The sequence below is a fragment of the Rattus rattus genome, chromosome 14 (genome assembly GCF_011064425.1).
Source record: "Rattus rattus isolate New Zealand chromosome 14, Rrattus_CSIRO_v1, whole genome shotgun sequence".
Lineage (NCBI taxonomy): Eukaryota > Metazoa > Chordata > Mammalia > Rodentia > Muridae > Rattus > Rattus rattus.
The window spans coordinates 60,326,295-60,350,456 of record NC_046167.1 but is presented as its reverse complement, the minus strand read 5'-3'; the positions used below and the strand labels follow the sequence as shown (position 1 = coordinate 60,350,456).

Sequence of the window (24,162 nt, the reverse complement as noted above, 5' to 3'; positions counted from 1 at the left end):
TGCCTCTTCAATGATGAAACCACAGAGTACCAAGACTTCAGCAAATTAAGGGATCTCGTACTCTGTAAACCTCAGTGGTGCACATGAGTAAGGCTGAGCAGCTAGAGCCTGCTAGTTAGCACAGCCCCCCTTCAGCCTTTCCTATAAAGCAGGGAGCTGCTCCATTATTTCTCTGCCTCTGTGGGCAGAAAGGAATGTGCCATCCACTGGGCAAGCAGAGGGTGGACACTGTTGTCCCTGCCACCACTTATACCCTGGGCCCACACCGGACCAGCATCTTTCTCTCAGACGGAATAAAACGTTGTCGATAGCTGGAGCACTCTGCTTCTTGAAATGAATCAAACCCTTCAAAAGCTAGCCTTTAACTGGGCACAGCAGGCTGTGCCTCCATCCCACATTCTCCTCCTGCTGCCCCCTCCACCAGGCCCTGCGTGGCTGGGATTCCTTTCTCTGGCGCAGCGGCAACAGCTGGCAGTGAATTGAGTCAGACAAAGAGGCCCCTGGATCTGTGGATGTTTGCTGCTCATGTGGGGACACAGGGAGGGCCTTCTCTGAGAACTGGAGCAGGTAGGTTTCTTTGGGACTGTTGGGGCAGGAGATGCACCTCTAACCCATGGAGAAATTGCTAACTCCAGCAAAGTGGTCATTTGGGATTTCAGCACACACACACACACACACACACACACACACACACACACACACACACACACACACACTCCTTTCCCAGTATTATCCCACCACCGTCGGTGCCTGGAGTTACTCTGGATGTTAGATGCTGAAAATGACTGTCAACAGCCACTGTGCTCTGGACGTGGCAAAGCTCTTAAGTACATTGAAAACAGAATACCCAGCCTCCCTGAGAAGCCAGGGCCCTGAGTCCATAGTTTGTTTAGCAACTCCAGCAACACAGACATTGGACAGGTGAAACGGAAGAATCTCTGGGGCTCTCTGGCCCATCAGCCTAGTCCAGGACACCGAGACTCATGTCCTATTAAGAGAATCTGTCTCAAATAAGATAATCAGGGTCTGGAGAGAGAGCACAGCAGTTAAGACTCCATATTGCTCTTTCAAAGAGTAGTTCGAAGTGCTGTTCTGGGTTACTCACAACTACCTATAACTCTAGCTTCCGGCTGTGGGGCATGGGAAGGATCCAGTGCCCTCTTTGGTCCTCTGTGAGCATCCACACATGCACCATATACGTATACACATACATTAAAATTCAAAATAAATCTTGCAAAGCTAAAGTAGATGGGCCTTGGAGATGACACGAGGACTGTCCTCTGACCTCTACATGTATAAACATATACACACATGCACGAACATACACAAACAAGGCGCCTCTACCCTCACACATGGACAGATAAGTAAATTCCATTAAAAATAGGAGAAAGTGTGTTTAAAGGAAGTGTTTTGCAAGTGTGACGCTGTGTGAAGGGTTACCAAGGGGTTGAAACAAATGTATTTGTCTTTCTCACTTGAAAGACGTTCTGTAACATTGTTGTCACATGGGAAAACTGCTCGGTCCAGTCATGGGCTTCCCGGTTTATTTGGTACTGGCAGATCACCTTGACCTTTGTAAAAATCCACAATCTAACTTTTTTTACCTACCTTCCCAAGGGATTTTCATGGCAGTTTCATATAACAAGTTGGAGAAAGTAAAGCTTGCAAGAACAGAACACCTCAAAGCTAGAGAAAACCGGCATGCACCCTTGCCAGGAAGCCTTCTCAGTTTTGCCCTTAAGCCCCTTGGTGAACCTTTACATATTTTTGGAAGTCAATAAATGTAAATCTTTATCGCGTGCTTCCATATTTTTCTTACAACTTCACCCATTAGTTAAGTCTCTCAGTGTTTCAGAGAAGGGAAACGCTAAGCTCAGAGTGGAGCCCGGCAACTGCTTGTCATGTTTCACCAGAGTTGAGTGAATTCACGTAGTGTGTAATTTAAGCTGTCAGCCTTCCTTAGTTCTTCAGGAAGAGAAAGGGTGTAATTAAGTATTCCCAGGTTAACAGCATTAAACATCAGAACTGCACAGTTACAGGGCTTTACACTGTAAGTCTAGATGCTGCCCACGAATCACTCCACTTACCATCACGTGCCTAGGTTTAAGGACAATTGGCTGGAACTAAGACATTCAACTCCACCACTACATTCTGGGGACAGCAGCTAGAAGTTGGCTCTCGGGGGGTTAGAAGACTCTGCAGTGGTAAAAGGTTGGCTGAATGTAAAACCTCCTGAAGTCATTCCAGTGGGCAGTTCATTTCTACTATGTCACACCAGAAGAGGAGTCATTTCCAATTCAGACTCCCACCTGGCCCCAGGTGGCTTGGCATTGAGTTAGAGAGTAACCAAGTCTAAAGTCACTCAGGGATCATGAACCAGCAAGCCTTTTTAATATACGCTATCCTCATCTGCAGAGACAAATTTTCAAGAAGTATCTCCTCACCGGCCCCTTCAGGAAATGTAATGTATTCCCAGTTCACTTGTTAGTAGAGGGTATTGGTGGGGTAGGTCGAGTAACCCAGGACCCATGATGAATATCCTAAGCCACAATACATTAAATGGGTTGGTAGGCGTGACAGGGGTCTGTTGGGTCCAACATATAGAGAAAAGAAGGTCAAACAGTCATGGTTGTTTCTTAAGGGAAGTAGAACTTGGGAGGTCATGGCCTTGGTCATAAATAATGGGAGACGCAGGGAAGGATGGGTGCCTGACTTGGAGATTATGGGCAGCAATGGATTTTCTAGAAAAATGACAGAGATGGACAGCAGGCTGGGGCAAGACGAGATGTAGGTGAGCAGAGGTCAAAAGAAGGAGGAATGATAAAAGGAGCCGTGTGTGTGTGTGTGTGTGTGTGTGTGTGTGTGTGTGTGTGCACATGCATGTGTTTGTATGTATATGTGTTTGCATGTGCATGTGTGTATGTGTGCATATGTACATGTATATGTGTGTGTGCATGTGTATATATGTGTGTGTGTGTGCATGCATGTGTTTGTATGTGTTTGTGTATGTGTTTGCATGTGCATGTGTGTATGTGTGCATATGTGCATGTCTATGTGTGTATGCATGTGTATATGTGTGTGCGTGCGCACGTGTGTTTACACTGTTTGGCAGCATCACCATATGCCTAGTCCTCCACTGAGCTGTAGACTTAAAGAAACAATCTCAGATAATGGACTGAGAGGAAGCCTGGTGGGCACCATCGCTCTATTGTGAGGGCCACACCAACTCAGGAAGGAGACTACTTGGGTTTCTATTGTAAACCTGTCACTCATCTGTCCTGTACCTTTGTGTGAACTGCAAACCTTTCCAGAAGTTTCCATGCTGTAATACGTACACTAAGAATAATCTACTTCCTAGATTTGGTGCACAAAACAAATGCTAAGGGAGACCATGTCTATAACGAGCTACCTCAGAGCCCAGCACCTGAGAAAGCTCTGGGAAAAGCCATTGGACTGAAGGAGAAAACTCTCAGTGGCTTGTCTTTGGAGGGTTTTATAGACTTGACATAGAACAGGAAAGTGGCATGGGCCTTATTTTTTGAGATATAATACGCACAGATTTTTAAACAAGCGACAGGGGTGAGGCTAGCATGCTTCTCTCTATGGGACTTACAAACATCTTCTGTGGAGAGGCAGACAATCTACTTTATTTGTCACATCTGTTTTATTTCTGTGGGGTTTGTTGTTGTTTTGTTGGGGAGAGAAGATCGTCTCAGCTCACCCGTACTGATCGTGAAGTTACCAAGTGTTCCTGGGCGAGCTTGGACTATAGACATGTGCTAGCAAGCTCGACTGTAGCATTATCTTATAATAAACATGTTCTTTAGCTTTTTGGGGCTTACCGACTCAGGGGCAAGCACTCACAGCCCTACCTTTGCAGCTCAGAGAATTGCATGTCATGTGCCCAAACTTTCAGGAATAGACCTAGACGCTTGAATTACACGTCATTTTTACATCTCTCGAAAGCTTACTCTTTTGCCTCCTCCCAGGCCACTTAGAAATGTAAATGCTATTCTTAGCTCACAGACACAGAACTGACAGCAGCCTGGCCATGGTTCTGAAAAGGTGCATCCTGGATCTATACTAACAAATGGGAACTGGACGATGGTTTCAGACCTAAGGGTTTTTGGTTTTCTTTTTCTCTATTTCTTTCCTGGGCGCTAGGCTGAACTTGGGGGTAAACATGGGTTCTCCGAATTCCTTCCTGATCCACAGGCAGTGACTTAAGCACCTACAAGGTACAAGGAGACAGAGAGATCAACTAGCCTCACTTTGTGCTTCCGGATCCCACCCAAAGCCGGAGAAACAGACGTCAACACACTATCAGCATCCAAACACGGAAAAGCACTTTACGAGGTCTGTGTTCCAAGTACAATGGGAGCACAGTCAGGGGAAGGAGGGATTTGTTGTGAAAGGGCGAGGTGGGCAGGGTGGGGGCTGTGGACCAGCACACACAAAGGCATTAGTGTGTGAAGCTAGGCCTGACAGCCGACAACTAGTCAGAGCATTCTCTGTAGAAAGACCCGTCTGTGCAAAGCCAGCAAGGTATAAGCCTGGGGTGGGGAGGAAGAAATGGGGATTGGTGAAGTTCTCACTGTAGTCCACACCAAGGTGTCCCGATTGCTTCCTAAGGCATTCACATGTCACTAAGAGGCTGTCAAATTCAAACTTAACGTTATCCCCTGTCCCCTAGGAAGGAAATTGGTAGTAATGCTGAAGATAGAGACACAGAGATTTCAAGGAAGTAAACTAAAAAGAAATCTCTAAATAGAGATTGTGGCTTAACATACATATGACTGGTAGGACTACACCCAGAGGGCCGAAGGTCTCTGAGTGTCTCTCTCTCTGTCCTCTCCTTGAGGACTTTGACTACTGATTCCCCGGGGAGGGGTGGGGGAGTTCTCTTCCTTGCTTATGGATTCTAGTTCTTTCACTCGGACAGAATAGCCACCGGGTTCTGCCTGAGCCATGAGCAGTCCCAGCATTTGCTTGATTTCCATCTGCATTCTGACCAATGTCCAATGGCTACTAATAAAATCCTTCAGATGGCATCAGGTCCGTTCCCCTGACTCCTGGATGCAGTAGGGTCTAGCCAGGCATAGTTTTCGCCAAAATGGCTGCCACTCACAGAATGCTACTGAGTGGGGGCGGGGTCTGAGCCCCAGGGTCCTTGTCAGTTCTGGAAAGGTACGGACCCACAGGTTTCCTGAATAATTTAATTATATAATCCAGTCTTTACATACTTTTCCTACTCAGCATCTCAGGCAATCAATACGGAAAGGGCTGTTTCTTTATTTACGGAGAGAATTTGTGTTTCTCAGAAGGGTTTAAAGGGAACATAACCGGAGCACAGTTACCTGTGCTACTTAAGCTGCGCTGAGATCACAGCGTAACATTTTAAGGGCGAAAACAGGAAAATAGATTGTTTGCTGCCTTAAGTACTTGAATGGCTTCCTATCACACTCAAGGAAAACCCTTAGCTCTCTCCCCTGGCAGATGTGCACAGCATTACGCCCTCGCTTTTATAAGACTAACCTTGCGGAGTTAGGAAACGTGTGGCGATCTGAAGCAAGAAAGTCACCTGAGAGGGATCCAGCCCTCTCTCTGTCTTGAGAACGCAGTTTCACAAACGCCTGGCACAGGCTTTGGCAAACTGTTCTTGCAATGTTCGGATTGGGTGACTTAGCCTTGCTTTCATTTATTCCTCTGAAGATGATTCAGCCTGACGGCTGAAGAGACGCTGTCTCCATCTCCTGGGTGCCGGGACGCATCTTCTAGAGAGAAAGACCTTGGACTCTCTCACGAGGGTGAGTCTGCAGGGCTTGCCGGGATGAGCCTTCTACCACAATCTGCTTTGAGCCAAATCTGTGTCCAAAAGACCTTGCACATCACACAGGTTCCGTTCTGCTTTGAGGTCAAGAAGTGAAAGCCATGACCTGGAAGGGGCCTTAATAGGGATGTGTCAACTTCCCAAAGGTTGCCAGGCCACCTTGTAGAGCAAAATCAGAGCTGCAGCCAAACATAGATTCTATTGTCAATGTAAACCCTATCCCCACCCCCAGACTACTTTTATGGGGTATCTGCTCTCCTGTGCTTTTTGTTTAAATCATTTATTTTCAAAAGTTTTAATCCATTGGGGATTTAGAGGGGGGAATGGGGAAGCAAAATTGATTCCGGTCCAGCTTAGTCAGGAAAAAAAAAAGTAAGAACTGATTTTTTTTTTCTCCCACCCGAGTCGTGCAGTCTGGCTGGAATGCATCCCAACTAGGGGATAGTCCTGAATGCTCTAAATGCTGAGGCCCAAGGAAAAGAAATGTCTGTCTTCTCCTGAGTGATTCTCTTTCTCTATAGAAATCTCAAAATGGAACCGCTGTACAAATCATGTCCTGGGCTTTGCCAGAGAGAAGCTGTTCCCTTTAAACAGGCTTATCAAACAGTAGTGTTCTCCCTGAATAATAAGTGTGAGTGGGCTAATGGGTCATTTGGGGGAGAGAGGTCAGAAGGAAAAGGCCTCAGTGTTCAATGCTGAATCTGGCCAGGCCAGCGGTCAAAGAGCAGAGAGTGCTGGGTGGACAGGAATGATGTATAGAGTGTGTTCTATAGAACCTGCATGGGTTTCTACCTAACCTTTATCCCCGTCAAAGCCTGCCAAGATCTCTTAATGTGTCTGACACTTCTCTCTCTCTCTGAGGTCTTAGCAAGATGGTGCGGGGAAAACCTGGTGCTTGTTCCTTTTCATTGAAGAAGAAATGTTTGAAGCTCCTAGCAGGCTGACTGAGCAAAGTACTTTGAACACTGAAGAAGAAAAAAAAGCAGTCACAGAAAAGGGAAGGGAAAGAGAAAAGACAGAAGGAGAGAGAGAGTTATCAGCAGGGGTGGTTAGTAAAAAGGGGGGGGAGGGGATTGGAGACAGAAAACCTTTTGTTCCTCAAACTCGTTTCATGTAGAGATTGTAAGGTGAATGGCTTTGAAATGAAATGGGTTTATGAACTAGTTGCTAGGTCACAGGAAGCGCAATCCTCAGACTGCTTTGTGAATTCGGATTCTTTAAAACTTAGGTTATTCTCGGAAGGAACGTACCTCCTTTGTCTGGTTCCTATGTCTTTCCTCTTTATATTTTTATTTCGCGGGGTGGTTTGGGCTGCTTTCCCACTTTCTGTTTTCTCCTCCGCCCTTTTGATAACGTGAAAAGAAATGATCGTATTACACGCTCTTTGTCGGAGGGTTTCTGAAGTTAGAGGTGGGCGGGGTGGAGGCGTTACCTTCCCCCCTCTCACCAACCAATGGCGGTGAAACATGCAAATTAGGTCCGCGCTCTGCCGGTCTGGATCTGGGCTGTGAGCTCAGAGACTCCGCAGTGCGCGGGAGGCGAACATTTTCACTTCCATCCAGCCCTTTGCTCAATGGAGGGGCGGACACTGCAGTGTGACTAGATAGGACCAGGGCTCATCTGACCACCGCCGAGATGAAGTATAAGGTAAGAGTGCCTTTTACGCAGTCTCCTGAGAGGCTGGAGGCAGCTGTGCGGGCTCCTTTTCCACCTTGACAACTGGGCAGGGATCCCTTGTGTGTCTGGTTTTGCTGAGTTGCGTCTGATCCGGTTTCTAGGGTTCCCTGGGGTGTACCTGCAAGCAGACGTGCGCTTTCAGATCCACCGGTTCTTGGTACACGATTCTGAAAGTTGCTGTAGGTAGCGGAAGGCAGTGGAGAAGAGTTAACCTAGCAGCCACAGCGGCCACTGGAGATCAGAAGGTGTCTAACTCGCCTCGCAGCAGGCAAGTCGCAGGTCGCTGCCTGACCAAAGCTGGCCTGGGGAGCCTTAATAAGAGAGAAGTCAGAACTGCTGAGGCTCTAACAGGCTCTAAAAGCACCTTTTCAGAATTTACCTTAAGCACTTGATCTGGGAAGCTGTCTGCTCTAGGTCCTTTCGGTAGAAGCAAATTAAAAACACAGACGCTATCATAGGGGCGATGATGGAGAATTCCCACATCCTTAGATAGTTTGGTTTCGTGAATAAAGGGTGTTAGTCACTTCTGGATAACACTTTATTGGGGTTGAATGGGTCTGAAAGTTTGAAGGCTCCGGCTGGCTTATTTTCCCTGACGCTTACAGAATGTCCTGCTCATATTTGGCAACGCTATTTTCCACTGCATTTTGCACCACGGTTTCTGGGGTTACTCTTGGCAAAATGATTATGACTTGCTCAGCACATCCCGTCTAAGGAGGCAGTTTCCAGGGGACTTGGCACAGTAGCAGTTCATGGCAATGACTTGGCCTTGCTTAGGATCCCTTTTTTTATTTTAATGGTGAATAGGCGTGAGTCCTCGACTTTTAAAAGACAGTGTTATTACAAAATTTCGTTTTGGTAAGGTGGCCTAACAGACCCAGTTAACTGACCTAGCTAGGGGGCTAACTTGGTTTCCCACTGTGGTTTGTAGCCTCTGGCCCTTCCTTTTGGATAGAAAGCTGTAAACATTTGCTAAAGCTAAGTCACTGGTTCCGAGTCTATAAATCTTGTTCAAAGGCTGTGAACCAAAGCAAGAGTGATAGTTGTTGGGGAAAGTTCCAGCAGTCTCGAGACCCAGGTATCCATTGTCACCCCCTATCAGCTTTCCACTGCGTCCTACATCAGTGGGGAGGGGCGGAAGAAAGGATGGATCCAGGAGTCAGTCAGAAAGACAGCTTTCTACCCGGGAGGAACCGAATCTTTTGGAAGTGAGTCTCTCCATTGCTAAGACTCCTTGTTCATAACTGATGGGGCTACATGGTGTCTAGCCTGCAATGATTTTTTTCTTCTCCCTTTCTCCCTGTTATTGACTCGAGACCGTGTTATAGAGACCGTGTTATAGAGAACAGATAAAAGATTGACTCTGGTCTATTATTGGGGCATTAAATAGCTGACGTGAACTCTGAGCACTGCAGTCTACAAAGTGACGGAGTCTAAAGTCACTTTGGTTCAGTGACCTCATCATGTTTAGCTTTGCTCTTTACCGAAAGAAAAATATCATGGGGACTGATGATTAAAACTGCAGGTGAGAGACTGCAACTGGGGGACGCTTTCTGCTTGGCTGGATCTACGCAGAGTTGAACACTTTGCCAATCAATAGCAATGCATGGTGATATATCATCACCACCACCATCAGCAGCACCACCACCATCATCATCACCACCACCACCACCATCATCACCACCATCACCACCACCTTCACCACCACCACCACCAGCAGCACCACCACCACCATCACCACCACCACTCACCACCACCATCACCACCACCACCACCATCAGCAGCACCACCACCACCATCACCACCACCACTACCACCATCACCACCACCACCACCATCATCACCACCACCACCACCATCATTTCATTATTATTGTAGGCAACTTCTCCAGCAAAAATGCTGCGCTCCCCAGGTAAACAAACAACCGACACATAGACACCCCGAGTGGACCCTAGCAGAAGCAAGCCACTCTTCCTATGGTCATAAAGTCTAACGAGAGATAACTGTCTCTCGGGAGAGAATTAGTCATGCTATGTAGGAGACGCTAAAGCAGAAGCATGATGTGGAGAGCATCACAAGTCTGTCCTATTTAACTCTCCCCATGGCGTAAGGCACACTCGTTTTCAGAAGCAGCAGTTGTGACACAGAGGGTAAGTGATTTTTTTTTTTCTGATACGAGAGCTGAGGAGCATGGGATTAGAAATGATCTTGATCTAATACTCATGATTTAAACACTACCAAGAGGTGGGGGAAACCCCTAAAGCAGAAATCATCTGTAACTCCCTGATACATCCCTCTGACCGGTATGTTCTGGTCTCGGAAAGTTCCGAACTATTTCCTCCCAAGTGTCCCCCACCCCAGGAGAGTCTCCTATTTTGTTTCAGTGGTAACTGCAAGCTGAAATACAGAGTTGGCATTTATTTGTTTAATTTGAACTACTTAAGTAGTAAAACCAGATAATTATTAGATTGTAAAGCCCGGGAGTCTGGAATTATCTCTTAAACACTATGTTACGCCAGAAACTATAAATTTAGCATGGGCTTAAAAATGGATTGTTGTGAGATCTATAAGTCAGGCTTAAAAGGCTTCATTTTCTCTCTTTTTCTTTCTTTCTTTCTTTTTCTTTTTCCTCTCTTTTTCCTGTTGTTAACCACATGGTCTTCTTTAGCTCCTTCAGAGTTCATAATCAGGGAGCCATCAACTTCCACTCAGTTTATCCTCAAAATGCACAGCTCCAGGCGGCCGACGATTACTTACCACTAAGAAGGCTACGGAATGCAAGCTACTGCTTTAGGTGAAGCATTCTCGTCTGCTTTTATCTTACTTCTGTTTTTGTTTGTTCACGGGAGGCCTGTCATGGCTGTTTAGTGTTCCACTGCTCTTAGAAGGGTCTGTCTGAATGAGAGTAAACTGTAATGGCTTCCTTTGTTAAGACTCTATACAAGGAAGCCAGGCATGGCGGAGCACGCCTTTAATCATAGTTCTTCAGGAGGCAGAGGCAGGTGGATCCCAGTGAGTTCCAGCCCAGCCAAGGGCTACATCGTAAGACCTTGTCTCAGAGACGACAACAACAAAATGTTCTATATAAAATCCCTTGAATGTATAGCCTGTTCTCCTTATGCCTCTGTGGCCTTGGCTTGCTTGTCCAATAGAAGATCCGAGGGTGTGAAGGTCACTGGCGGGTGTTGCCCTTTCTTATGAAGGTGAGGGACCAGTTCCAGTCCCTCATCTTTAACAGAAGCTCTGAGGCCCTGCCCACATAGTGTGGGCCTGGAATGAAGCCCAATCTACTTCTTCTTCTGGAAGGTGTTCAGCCTATGACTGACTTCTTGCAGCTGAGGCACTTTTGTGGCCTTGCCAGGTTTCAGAGCCCTTACATGTCTGCAGTCAAGGTCTAATCTATTTTCTAGTCAATATAAAGAAAGAAAGATCACTCTTCAATGTTCTGACTTTAAAAACAAAGTATGGTAGTGTATGGCAAGACAGTTTTTTTTTTTTAAGGAAAAAGAACACTACAGTCTGAAATTCAGATTTTTGTAGTCCACTTGAATGGGAGCAAAGAAATTTAAGGAAAAGAGAAACCTACAATAAAAATCTTCTGGGAAGGGACTTAGAAAATATTTTTATTTTCCAAGCTGTCTTAAAGGAGAAGTTATGGCAGGCCTTTGGTTTAGCTAATAAGGTCATTTATACTCCTTTCTGCTTTGATATTTCAGCTTTCAATTCCCCACACACACACTAAATTGTTTGTTGTGTTCAATGGAAACTTAGGACCCCTTACGTCCCCAGCTGCTTCCGAAATGCCTCGTATTGTCTGTGAATTTAAAAGCACCAGAAGGTGTTTTGAAAAACATAGCTTCATTATTTATGGTTTTCTATTTACTTAGGAGACCCAGTTCAGAGCTAAAGGACTTACGGGTCCAGAGGTGAGGCTTTGTCAAAATGCAGGTGTCTTGATAATAGCAAGTTTAGCACTCCGTACGACACACGCCGAAGCCTTCAGCAGCCCCTTCTTGTGGGACCACACGTTGTCTCTGTGCCCAGAACCTTACAAGTGCTTTCCGGTTCCCTCCTTCTCACCCCCCAGTCTCAGACAAAATAAAACAAAGCCAGACACAATCCTGTCTCCACACCTTTCAGAGCCTTGGCAGAGTCTTTCTCTTCTTTGTGTCGTTATACCAGTACCACATCTTACCTTTCCGAATTCGCACTCCTATGTGTCTCTAATACCAGATGCTTGTGCGACTCACTCGCACCCTGCTACCCACACGGACATGACACCATAGCACGCACATCCTCTCTCTACCCCTCGCCTTGGCAGCTCCTTGGGCTCTTCTGTCGGGGTTCCCACTCCTTTCATGGGCATGTGATTTCAAGCCTGTGTGCCTTGAGTGACTACCCCATCCCACTGGTAAAGTCTCTGTGTCTATCCACGCCATAAAGCAATCGAAGCCTAAAGCTTTGTCTCCTCCAATCCCTGGAAAAGACCTTGCATTTTTCACCCCTGCCTTATCTGTTAGCACTGCCTTACTTATTAACCCCTTCAGTCAGACCACTATCTAAACGATGCAGGCAGTGGAGCCAGTTTAGGAAGCCACATTGAATGCAAGAGGCCCATTGATGTGTACAGACAGATCAGCAGTCAAGCCCTTGTTGAAAGTGTAATGTAGGCTCTGTCAGCCTTGAACAGGCAGGAACTTGGCTTTCTATATCCTTGTAATAGAGACAAGATGGAGTGTGGAGGAAGGCCTTTCCATTTCTTGGGATTTAAGGCCCTGTGATCTTGAGCAAATTAAACTCCCAGAGCCTTGGGTTTACCTGCAAATTTGAGACAACATTAACTGCTTTATACTATTATTCTAAAGTCTGGGCTAATGTGTAAAGTTCTTATCCGGGATCCTAGCACAGAGGGAGCACACAATGAAACCTCGCTGGCCCCAGCTCTCCTCGTGGAATGTGTACTCTGTACTCAGTGGATACTGAAAGGTTGGAGTGGACCTCATGACAAGACTAGGTCCAAATCCCAGTCACTAAGTTAAGCTAGTTGAGTATTATGGAGTTTACCACAGGTAATGGTGCACGTGGCAGGCGTGGGGATCGCAGGTTAAAGGAGCCAGTAATGTGCCTACAGCACACAGCCCCCACTTGCCAGGGTCATCTACGCTTGGTTTCTTCATTGTTATTGACAAACCTCAAAATTCCTGAGATTACAGGGCCTTTCCCCTACAGGGTACTCAGCAGATATAATCAATGCTGAATTATAAAAAATATCTGTGCCAACAGCTTTTTACAAGGGTTCCACTGGTCCACAGAACATTAGAAAATGTATGTTTGTTTCAAACCCTACGTTTGCTTCTTTCTGACAATATAATTTTTGGTTCCTAGCATAGATAGGCATTTGATAACTAATAGCTATGTATTACATGATATGTAATTTTAGATAGACAGATAGTAGATAGATGGATGGATGGATGAATGGATGGATGGATGATGGAGATGATGGATGGTCAGACAGACAGACAAACACAACTCCATGAATACTGATGGAATAACATAGTAGCTTGTCACAACTAAGGTGTGATCAGGGCCACTGGCCATGGAGAAATCTGTATACCTAAACAGATATGCAGATACATAGATATGTTAACATTACACAGTAGAAGTTTTAAATGGAAACATCCCTTTTGATAGTTTCCTCTTGATAGGGGAGATGTTTCAGTGGATAGAAGCTTTCTCTTTGCACGCCTGAGGACATGAGTTCAGATTTCCAGCACTATAGAAAAGGCCCTGATGCTACTCACATGTATATAACCCCAGTGCTATTGGGGGAGGAAGCATGGCTACCAAAGATTGCTTGTTCTTGCTGCCAAGTAGACCAACTTTAAAAATGGTGAGCTCTCAGTTCAAAGAGAGACCCTTTCTCAGGGAATGAGTCAGAGAACGACAGAGCAGGACACCCAGTGCCTTCTTCCAGCATCAAATCACATATGCACACACACAGACCACATATGCACACACATAGACCACATATGCACACACACAGCCATGGAACGTGGGAGTTATGTGGGAAGTTTATGCTCAGCTTTTTCTTGCTTTGCTGCAGACCCTGTGACGTCGATATAAGAAGTACCTATTTCTAGATCATTTTAGGGTTAGAAAGCAGTGGACGAATTGATTTGGAATGCTAACCCCTAGGACCGTGGCCCTATCCTCAGAAACGTATAGACTTAATTACCAAGCCTCTCTGCCAAGACAAAGGCAATAGGGCCTTTGGGAATAAATACAATATTTCCAACTTAAAATGCCAGAGCTGCTGGTTTCCTAGGCGACAGCAGATTACTAAGAGCATGGGCATGGAAAGAAGACAAAAATCCCCAAAGTCCTGTTTAGACTTCGTCAACAACACCCCCTCCATCTTGTTTACTTTGAACATTCCAGTCATCTCCCTGCGGTAGTTCTTACTGGCTAATGAGGGCTCTGCGTGCCAGGGAGGCAGCAGTCTGCTGCCAGGACTCTTCCTGAAGGATTTCCATTGTGCGATGAGTGGTCTTAATGGAGACTTTTTCCACTCCGAGCTGGAAAGGCCGAAGTTTTCAGACGGTGCTTTTAATAGACCATGAGATCTGGGTAACTTGAGGGTTGGCGTATCATGTAGTGGCAATGTAATTAGTACTCCAAAAAGTACGGTTACCGAGAGTGTGTGACAGTGGTTTGTCATGGCTGGGATGGGCCCTTGGGGCAGCTGATCATGAAGATGTTGAAATTGTCAGAAGGGCTGGGGAGATGGCATGGTCAGTAACGTGCTCATTGGGCAAGCATGGAGATCTGAGTTCAATCCCTAGCAGCCACGTACACCGCCCACAAAGCCTATGCCACAGAGACAGGCAGAGAGACTCCCTGTAGCTTTGTTGTTGAGGCAAGGTAGATGCATAGCTGAGCTCCAGGGTCAGTGACAGACCCCGCCTCAAAACCTAACTGCCGCACATTTACGCAAGCACATGTGAACAACTACACGCATACGCACAAAACTGCCGCTGGGGTGTTTTCCTTATACGCCTGGGTGTTACCTTACCTACCCAGTTCTGTAAATGCTCAAGGCAGGGGCCAGTAAGTTGGAAGAGGTCATGTTTCTCGGTAGATCTTGGTGTTGCGAATTTGAATTTCTCCCGATATTTCTAACGTGTCAAGGTAATTGGTATGTCACGTTACAAAAAAGAAGCTTCTTGTGTGAAGTGCTGACTGACGCTTCTGCTCACCAAACGTAAGGCTGGAACAACCAGGGATGTGTAAAAGTGCAAGCTCTGCCAACCACAAAATGCTTGGTGGCTCCTTTTGAAATCAATGTTAATTCTTTATTTACTCTTATGGGGAGCAGTGAAGGGACAGGGTTCGTCTGTGAAGCTCAGTGGAAAGTTGCAGTAATCAAAACCCATGAACGGCTCGGGTTGGGGCCATGTATCCTCCCCTTCTGTACGGGTGCTGTGCCTTTCAACAGTGTGGCCTGTCCTGCATACCTGTCCTCCTCTCTTTTCCTCAGACAGGAGTCCTCTGGTGACTCCTGTATTTTAACAGTGAGCTCACTGGTAGTAGCCATTGGTCTGTTGTGCTTAATTTAGCTTAGTATCTCATAGGCCCTTTGGCTGAAACTCATTTAGGCTTTCTTAGCCCTCATGGCTCTGCTCCTTACCAGTGAAGATGAATCTGGGCTTCTTTACATGCTAAGGGTCACCACCTCCTAGAATTAGCAGTAACATGCAAAGCCATCCCACTGGAATGGGCAGATGTGTGCACACTTGGCCAACTTGAAGATCATTGTCTTTTATGTCGGTCACCTGCTGATCAATAATACTGTTTCTGTGCCCGGTCACCTTAACACTGCATAGAGCCTGACAGGAAAGTGCCCCAGGGACTAACATGAACAACATAATCAGAGGCCCCAGCTCCTTGGGCTAGAACTTCAGTTTGGGGATAGATTCTCTGGCTCACTCCACATCAAGCTCAACGCGATCTGTGAATGGGACATGAAGATAGAAACAGTGAGAAGACCAAGAAGAACTTCTTCCTCCTGGTCCCATCCACTATGAGGCAGATTTCTAGACAATATCCCAGAGGCACAGAGGCCCCAGAATCATATCCTACTCCCTTGTTAAAGGCCATATTGTTACCCGGAGAACATTTGTTTGCCCAGTCACAGACTCTTGCCACCACCCATTTTTCTCTTGAATTCTTAGTTTAATCAAGATAGAGATCCTTTAGCAAAAAATATATTTTCAAGGCTATCTTGCAATATATATACAAATCCACATTTCACAAACCAAAGAGTGGGACATATGGTCTGACAGTGGGAAGGATATTTGAAACTAGAACTGTCGTGGAAAGTTCAGAAGCACATGGCCACTCTACAGATGGTCAGCATGAGATCAATTAACTGATCGAGGTCCTGTCCCATTCCCCTTATGGCAGCATTCTGCAGGAACATATATAAGAGCATGTTTAAAAGGGGGATTTGACTGGGTTCTTCACAGAGAGTCCTAAGTACCATCTAGTCATAAATAATAAGGTACTCCTTAATATCTTCGTGCAGGCATAGGCATCTTGGGAAATGAAGGCAAGCTCATTTTGAAACGCGGGCTTGTTTGGCACACCTGAGCGGAGGATTGAGTTTCAATTGTTCTTGCTTTAAACCTGGTCAGGTAGCTCCTTGCCTCATAGCCTGCGGCGTCTCTAGCCTTCCTCCCACCCTTCTTATTAAGTAAGGTCTTAATTACAGATGCAACTTAGTTCATGGCTGAAGGGAAAGAATTTCCTTCTCTGAACTGTGCCTGCGTTTGGTGTGGCAGGTATAATCAGGATGAGATCATTTCTGGTTTGTAGTCATTAAGTGGAGGAGTTTTTCTGTTGCAGGGAGGAGGAATGTGGTTAAGACACGATTCTCTGAGCTCAGCCCAGAGCGCAGGTGGCTGCTCGAACCTCATAGAGCCTTTCTCCTGGAGGAATCAGAGCTCTTCACGTATGCAATTTCACGAGCTCCCATGATTCTTCCAAGAAGAGCTTGTGTAGATGGGGAAACAGAGGCCGTTGTCGTTAGTCTTAAGTAGAAGGATGGAACCTAGACTTTCCCAGTGGAGTTTAATGACCATTTACCTAGCCAGGAGAAAGCTGGTCTGTGCACCTAGCAGTATCCCAGATGTAGATTCCAGTAACAGACATCTATGTACATACTAATACAACCAAAATATATCCTTGAACATTGAAAGTCCATTGGCTGGGCAAGATATCTTCTACTCTAAGCTACCATTCTATCTCTCCTGCTTGAAGTACGGAATTCCCCTCCCGGAAGTGTTTGCCATAATTTAATCATGACTGGGGTTGAGCTTAACGTAACAGATCTTAACCCCAAACTAACTTCCTCCTATGAGATTAGACCTCGATTGTTCATGGGAATGCCACAAAATCATAGAAGCGTAAGATCTCCCTCAGGCCAAGTGTGACGCCTCCAAGCCATCTCCATGGCAACCACTTCCCCCAAGTCCCGATCCATCCCTGAGTATGGAGTGTTGGAGTATGTGTCTAGACTTCTGCGTTAAAGCAAGCTGTTGGTCATCAGTAACAACAAACCGAGGTGCTATCGTTTTGAAAATCTTTCTGACCGATGCCCAGCGGCAATGCCGACGGTGTACAAGTGTATATGCCTCTTAGCCAAGGGTGTGGATCTGTTTTCAAACTTTGTGAAGAGCTCACAGGATAAGTAGATAATAACAGCGAAGCAATAAACCCAGATCAAGTGACTTCGGGAAGGGTTCCATGTTCATGTGGGCGTGGATGTGTTTGGAGGTTAGAGTCCGACATCAGAGTCCTGTTCCTTTCAGCATCATCAACCTCACTTTATTTGAAGTAGGAGTCTCCTAGCCTAGAGCTCACCAGTCAGGCTAGACGGATTGGTCAGCAAGCTCCAAGGGTCTACCTGTCTTTAGTTCTTCACTATCAGAGTTACAAGTAAGTATACCATGCCCAGCACTTCTTCACACACATGCTGGGGTTTGAACTCAAGTCCTCATGCTTGCAAGATGAACAGTATACAAACTGAGCTATCTCTCTACACCCATATTTCAAGTAACTTCTGAAAGAGTTCCTGCAAAGGGTGAAATCCCAGTTTCACCAAATGGCCTCTGACGAGGATGGTGGCGATGATGGCGGTGGTGGTGTTTGAATTAATGTTTTTAACCTTAGCTTCATACTTTGGTATAGGAAGGTCAAGACATGAGAATGTAAAACTAGGAGGATCTTTTCATGCTTTCAAGCACTTTTTAGAGGTGACAACTTGTGCATTTTGGTTTTTGAGATGTGATGTCATTTTTGGAAAGACACTATAACCGGGTGAATTTGGAATCTCCTGCTTCTGTTTAACTAAATTCTTATTTCTCTTCTCTTAGTACCTGCATGTTAGCAGATTTGTCTAGACAGGCCCTCAGATATGATCCAGTGCCGGCACTGTAATGCTGGCTGAAATCCAAAAGGTTGTTTTATTGTTAATAAAATGTATCTTTTCGGTGAGTGGGTGTCAAGACTTCATCATTATATGGCGCCTGTCCCTGTCAGATTTATCTAGGGACAGAACCCTAAAGAGAGTTCATGCCTACCCCCATGTTTTTTGATCCTTTGCCAATACAGTATATTGAAAATCATCAAAACCAGGCAACTTGGGACAAATGCTTATGAATCCCAAGGCTTAACAGTAGCACTTCTAAATTCTTAGATGGAGCAATCTCAAGAGGGGTATCTGGCTGTGGGGGAGAGCTTTAGAGGGTTGGGGCGGGTGATAGCCTGTGGTCCCTGGCTCTGCTGTTAAGCTAATCTATGACCTTCTGGCTGTAAAACAAAGGCACCTACTGTAGTCAGTTCTGGTCAAGCTATGGATGACAAGGTTGAAAATGTGTAGAGGAGCCTGTGTGTGTTTATCTTCTGCAAGTCCTCAGTGTCACTTAAGTATAGCTCAAAGGCTGTGGGCAAGTTGAAAATTAAACTCTTAAGATTGGTAGATAGCTATGATATGATGTAAGATGATAAACAGGTAACAATATTATCACCCTTAGAAAAGAACTAACTAAGTCCTTTGGCTTGAATGTTGTCAGCAGCCGAATTTATCTTCTGTCACGAATTGGAACATTCTGAAGTCCTACATATACACTACCCCCACTACCTACTTACCCATCTCCAATGTTTCTTATGCAGAGAAAAGATATCTGCTCTGTTCTAGGCTTGCTTTAAAAACAGGTCTCATCATAACATGGTTCTGTCCTCGATGTCATTTATTAATCTTCTTTATTCTAGTTTTCTTTAGTGTGCGTGCCTGTGAGGAGCATGTCTGTGGAGGTCAGAGGAGAACTTTCGGGAGTTGACTCTTTGTTTCCACTACAGCTTCTAAGGATTGAACTGAGGTTATCAGTCTTGCTTGGCAAATGCTTTGACCCCTGAGCTATCTTGCCTGGCACTTCATCACTCTCATATCAAATGAGAATTTATGATGGCCATTGTGGTACGGGAAAGGAGTGGAGCCAACATTGTAAGAAACATTCCAGTATCCTAGATACACTGTATAGATCATGTGGTATAAACCTAACGAGACTGAAATTTCTTTCTAGGCTCCATATATTGAACATTAAAGTCTTAGATGTCCTCACCACCTTCAAGGAGAACCATCGATTTGTTATATAAATTACCAAAAGAACACTCGGTTACAGACACTCATCAAACAGGAACAGGCAATGTATAGATTCATAGGCCTGGGAGCTTTGTGGGCACATGCGTACATACACACACAGGCACACTCACACGGTGCTACATACAAGGAATATTAATGTTGTCCTGGGCCTTGTCAAAGAACACCTGTTGGAACCTAGTACTTAATAGCATGTGTGTTAAAGCATTTCTCAGTAGGCAATGCATAAAACAGAATCTGATTATTACACAACCCTGGCAGCGAAGTGAACGGTGTGAAGATTCACGAAGGGTCAAAGTTATTTGCAGAGGCTTTCAAGTTTATAGAAGCACTTCCCCGAAAATAAAAACCGTTAGTGGACACGAGGTCCCCTGGCTAATAGTATTCTTCAGAGGGGACTGTTGGACAAGCTTCCCTGGTGGTCAGAAGCCTGATGAGCAGTCCAAGCCATGGGAGCCTGGTACTGCCTTTGGGTGAGCTGTTCCCAGTCACCTAGTGGAGCTGAGCAGAAAGCAGTGAACAACGATTACTCAGAAATCGTCCGTGTCATAAGATACTGTGTCTTCTAACTCCTGCACCCAAAGATAGCGTGTGTGCTACTTAATAATATCTAGAGGCTTCAAATGGAAAAAAATTAGTATTCCATATCTTCACACGGAAGAACGTTAGCGTGAGCCATGCTTTCAAGAATCAAATTATTGATAATTGTAAGTATCTGTGCTCTCCGACCATGGCTGCTTGTTTTAGAGAAGACTGAGTACCTTTGCAACACATACACACATACCACATCAGAGGGGCCTCTGAGAGGCAGGAGGGGAAATGTAACCAAAATGGTAGGACTGCTCGCTCGCCAGAGCTGACTTTTGTCAGCAGAAACAAAGGCACAAGAGCCTTTCTTTCTCTTCGCCAAGTGTGCCCCAAGTCTGACCTTGGCCACGGTCATCTCTCAGCAGCTTCCTTTAAGCACCAATTTCTTTGATGATTGCCATTTCCTCCACTGTGTCTGTTTCTCACCAGGATCTGGTCTCTCAGTGCCTGTCCGTGCGTGCATGCATGCGTGCGTGCGTGCGTGCATGTGCTGGAGTCCACCAGAGACCTGGGCTAACACGTGGTGGGGGTTGGGCACAGGAAGGTCTTGTCATCAAGAATGAGGCAGCCCTGGGGCTTTGGCAGGTTCTCCTGCATAAATATAGAATGAAGTAAAAATAATAAGAGGAAGCCAAACCAGTGATGATGCTATCGGTCACAGTGAGTGACACACCAGCCATTGTGTCTCATTTCAAAGGACAGCATGAATGGTCATGGAAATTCAACGTCACACCCCTCTCTCTATATTGGGAGAAGCAGATAATTTCCCTGGCAGAACAAGTAATAAGCTTTCTTGACATTTTGATAGCAGTGGGGGGGAAATAGGGTGGAAGGGTGGGAGGATGGGTGAAAGTTGTCATGTGACCGTGGCTCTCCTATACAGCCAGGTTTGTTTTGCTTTCTTAATTCCCCAGTCCCGGGCCACAGTCACAGTTTGAGAACCCAAAACAGCAGAAGTAAACTTTCTGGTGAAGTGTGTGAATGGCACCCTGTCACCTAGCAGACTGGGAGGGAGGGAGGCTCTTTAAAGAGACCATTGTATTCCACGCTGCAGGGATGGTCAGTTCCTCTTGGCCTTCCTGTTTGCTCAGTAGTTGTGAACACACCAGTCTGGGGGTGAGGGTGACTCCACCATCTGCGTCATTGTCCTGTTTAAATAGGGAGGGGCTGGCACTTTCCTGCAGGCTGTCTCCCTTATTCTCAGGCTGTCAGGACTAAGTGACAGGGACGCGTGATTAGCCTTCTCCTTGGATGATCTTTCTGCCCACGTCTTCATCTGAATTACTTACGTTTTAACTAAACACCTTGCTAAATTCTCAAGAAAAATAATTCCACTCTCCCTGCGGAGAACCCGCGATCCAGAAGCCAGAAGCCACCTTGATTTACCAGACGATAAGTATGCATTTTGTTTCCAACGCTGGGCTAACATGGAAATGGGAAAGGAGTCAGGCAGCATCTCTGAACTTAAGTTCACGGCCTTCGATGGGGTGATGCAAACCCTGTTATCAAGAAACAACTAACTGGGGAGACAGCTCAGCAACTAAAGGTGTTTGTCCCCAAGCCTACCAACCCAGGTTGGATCCCTGAGACCCACATGGTCCTGAAAATTACCCTCTGACCTCCATATACATGTGCACACAAGTACTGCACATCGCAGTCACAAAGATACAGCCTGACAGACAACCAGGGGGAGCGATCAAATGGATTTTGTAAAGACAGTTTTTCTGTTTATATGGAAGGTGGGTCCTAAGGTGCAAAGAGGCTTATTTATTGGGAAATGTCTTTCCAGGACTACGAAATAAAGAACCAGTTATTGCTAAGCTCTACACCTGGAGAGGCTGGGGGGCAGGATATGGAGTCTTGACAATTCTGACCAGGTTGTGAAGAGAGTACAAACTTCTGGCCCCCCTGGGGCAGACAACTGCATACCGTGCTGACCAAAAGAGCTAAAAGAACAGGAAAGGGTCTCTCGCTGGTGGGCTTGAGGTCAAGATGTCCCATTCATTAGTCGGAGACATAGCTAAGAATTAGAGTGCAGAAATGTCTGTTCTGTACTGCAGATCCTGGTAGTGCCTGCATTCATGTCATCAGCTGGGTGGCATTTCACTTAGAGGACAATGGGATAGGGGAGAGGACAAGTTGAAAAAGAGAGGTCCCCTGTGACCATGACTACTGAAGAGGCGAGGGGGAAAATGGCCTATTGATGGAGAAAGAGTTTGAATGGTCGAGAGAAGAAGAACCAGGAAGCATGGAAGCCAAATGAAGTGGATTTCTGGAAAACTTGAGGTGAGAATGACAAACAGGGCCCTATAAGCACTGATATATAGTCTCCATTGGAGTCATTATTACTAGAGTTTTAGTGCATAATCCGACCCCGGGCAGCCTGAACAAGCTAGGGTTGGCTTCCTGTCTTTCCTCCACCAATTCAAGGACTAAGTAACTGCTCAATTCACAAGAAAAACAATTCCACTCTCCCTGCAGAGAACTCCAGAGACAGAGGTCAAAAGTCCCTTCAACCTAATAGAGAATGAGTATGGTTTTTGTTTCAGACCCTGGGCTCACATTTTTGGAAATGGAAAAGGAGTCAGGCAGAGTAGTGAAACGTGGAGAGAGATTTATTCAACATGGCCACATTGGAGAAAAGAAAAATAAAAGGGTCCAGTGAGCCCCCAGCCCCTCTTCTAAGGTGCTGGCATGGGACTGAAGTGCCACCAGAGCCTGCTCTGTTGGGGTCCTGTCTATCGGCTGCTCCATGGTCTGTCCCCAGTCTCACCTGCAAGACGATCTGTCAACTTGGTTACTGTGAAATCTCTACAAATTCCTCCTCTGACTGGCACCAATCGTTATCCTTTCCTTTCTCCCAGCATGAGATTCCTGGGGAAAACCCAATTTCTTAGGGTCCACTATCTCAGTAGTCTGTTAGCCAAAAAGAAGGGCACAAGTGTATCCTTGGAATATCTTTCCTCCTCCCAGGAGCCTGGAAACAGGAGGCCTAGCTCCCCCCCAAGCCCCAGTCCTAAGGTCTTCTTGCCAGGTGACTTTGCAAATCATTAACTTTTTGAACCTCCCCTTTCTGACTTGTCAAGTGGCAGAGTTTGACTCTTAACTTCTTGAAGATCCTTCTGGCTTTTCAAGCTCTGCGCCCTACCCTAGCCATTACTCTTTGCCTTTTTAACTGCCAATCTGTGGCAGCTTGGTATCCAGCTGGGTGTAGAATTACCCAGTACTCTTATCGCCCCTTGATTTGTTTCTGTGTTGGCTTTCCCTCCCCTAGAGATAAATAGCCAGGGGACTGGGGGTTGAGAAAGAGAAGATCTTGAATAGACAACTTCTAGCCTCTCCTGTGTTTTCTTAGATGTTCAGATAAGAGCTTCTGACTTTGGGGCCTCAGAAAATCACAACATTCCTATAAAGGAGAGACCACCCCCCAACGCTCACACACACTTTTGCAGCAGGAATTAACTCTTGATTGGCCTTCTCCTGAATTAGTGTCCTTTGAAAATAAGGCCTATGTTCTGACTTTTATCTTTTCTACTGGACCATTGACCTCTCGCCAAGTAAACACACAGAAGCCATGCCTCTTATCCAAGACTTTTGAAATTTACTTTTATTTTCCATGTGTAATGGGAGCTTTGTCTGCATGTATATCTGTGCACTGCCTTCATGCCTAGTGTCATCAGAAGCCAAAAAGAGGGCACTGGATCCCCTTAAACTGGGGTTACAGATGGTTGTGAGCTGCCATGTGGGAGCTGGGAATCGAACCCAGGTCTTCTGTAAGAGGAGCAAGGGCTCTTAACCACTAAGCCATTTCTCCAGCCCTAGGATCATTTCTTAATTGAAAATCGAGAAAAGGGAGGTGAGTAGGAAGCCTGAAGTCAAGGGCCACCCAGCAAATAAAAGCCCATAATGGCTTGCTAGTGTTCAAACTGTCCATTGTACCAAAGCTCAACCTTGTTCTTACCCTAGGGATGAGGAGAGTAGGATGTCTAAGGGGAGAGCCGTAGGAACACATTTGGGACTTCAAACCCCAAAGAGTGCATTTATTCCATAAAATGGGGTGAAGATAAGGTTACCTCAGAACCTTCTGGTTTGCTGGAATGGAGCCCAGCCAGGGCACTGATGGACAAGCTAAGGCAGCATCCCGGCGAAGGGAGTCAATCCAGTAAACTGAGTTCTGCATCCGGCTCTGATACCTAGATGTGGCCCCTGGGGACACAATGACTTGACCTCAGCACATCTGTGTCCTCATCTTCAAAACGGAGTTATAGGTTCTCAAGCTCACAGGGATGTGTAGCTACAATAGGCTGTTTGGGAAAGTGACTACATACATCAGATGTCTTTAGTTCAC

General features: G+C 45.8%; 1 protein-coding gene across 2 annotated transcripts in view; it reads left to right on the top strand.

Moving 5' to 3' along the window:
* The window catches only part of Nedd9 (neural precursor cell expressed, developmentally down-regulated 9), a 115,863-nt gene that overhangs the window by 58,427 nt on the left and 33,274 nt on the right, over positions 1-24,162 (top strand). The window contains exon 1 of one of the 2 annotated variants that reach the window (XM_032884279.1): positions 7,349-7,477. The exons of the other annotated variant lie outside the window; for it this stretch is intronic. Within the exon in view, the coding sequence (XP_032740170.1) occupies positions 7,466-7,477 (12 nt within the window). The 5' untranslated portion in view covers positions 7,349-7,465. Of the gene's footprint in view, positions 1-7,348; positions 7,478-24,162 lie in introns of those variants that run through there. 2 annotated transcript variants of the gene reach the window in all.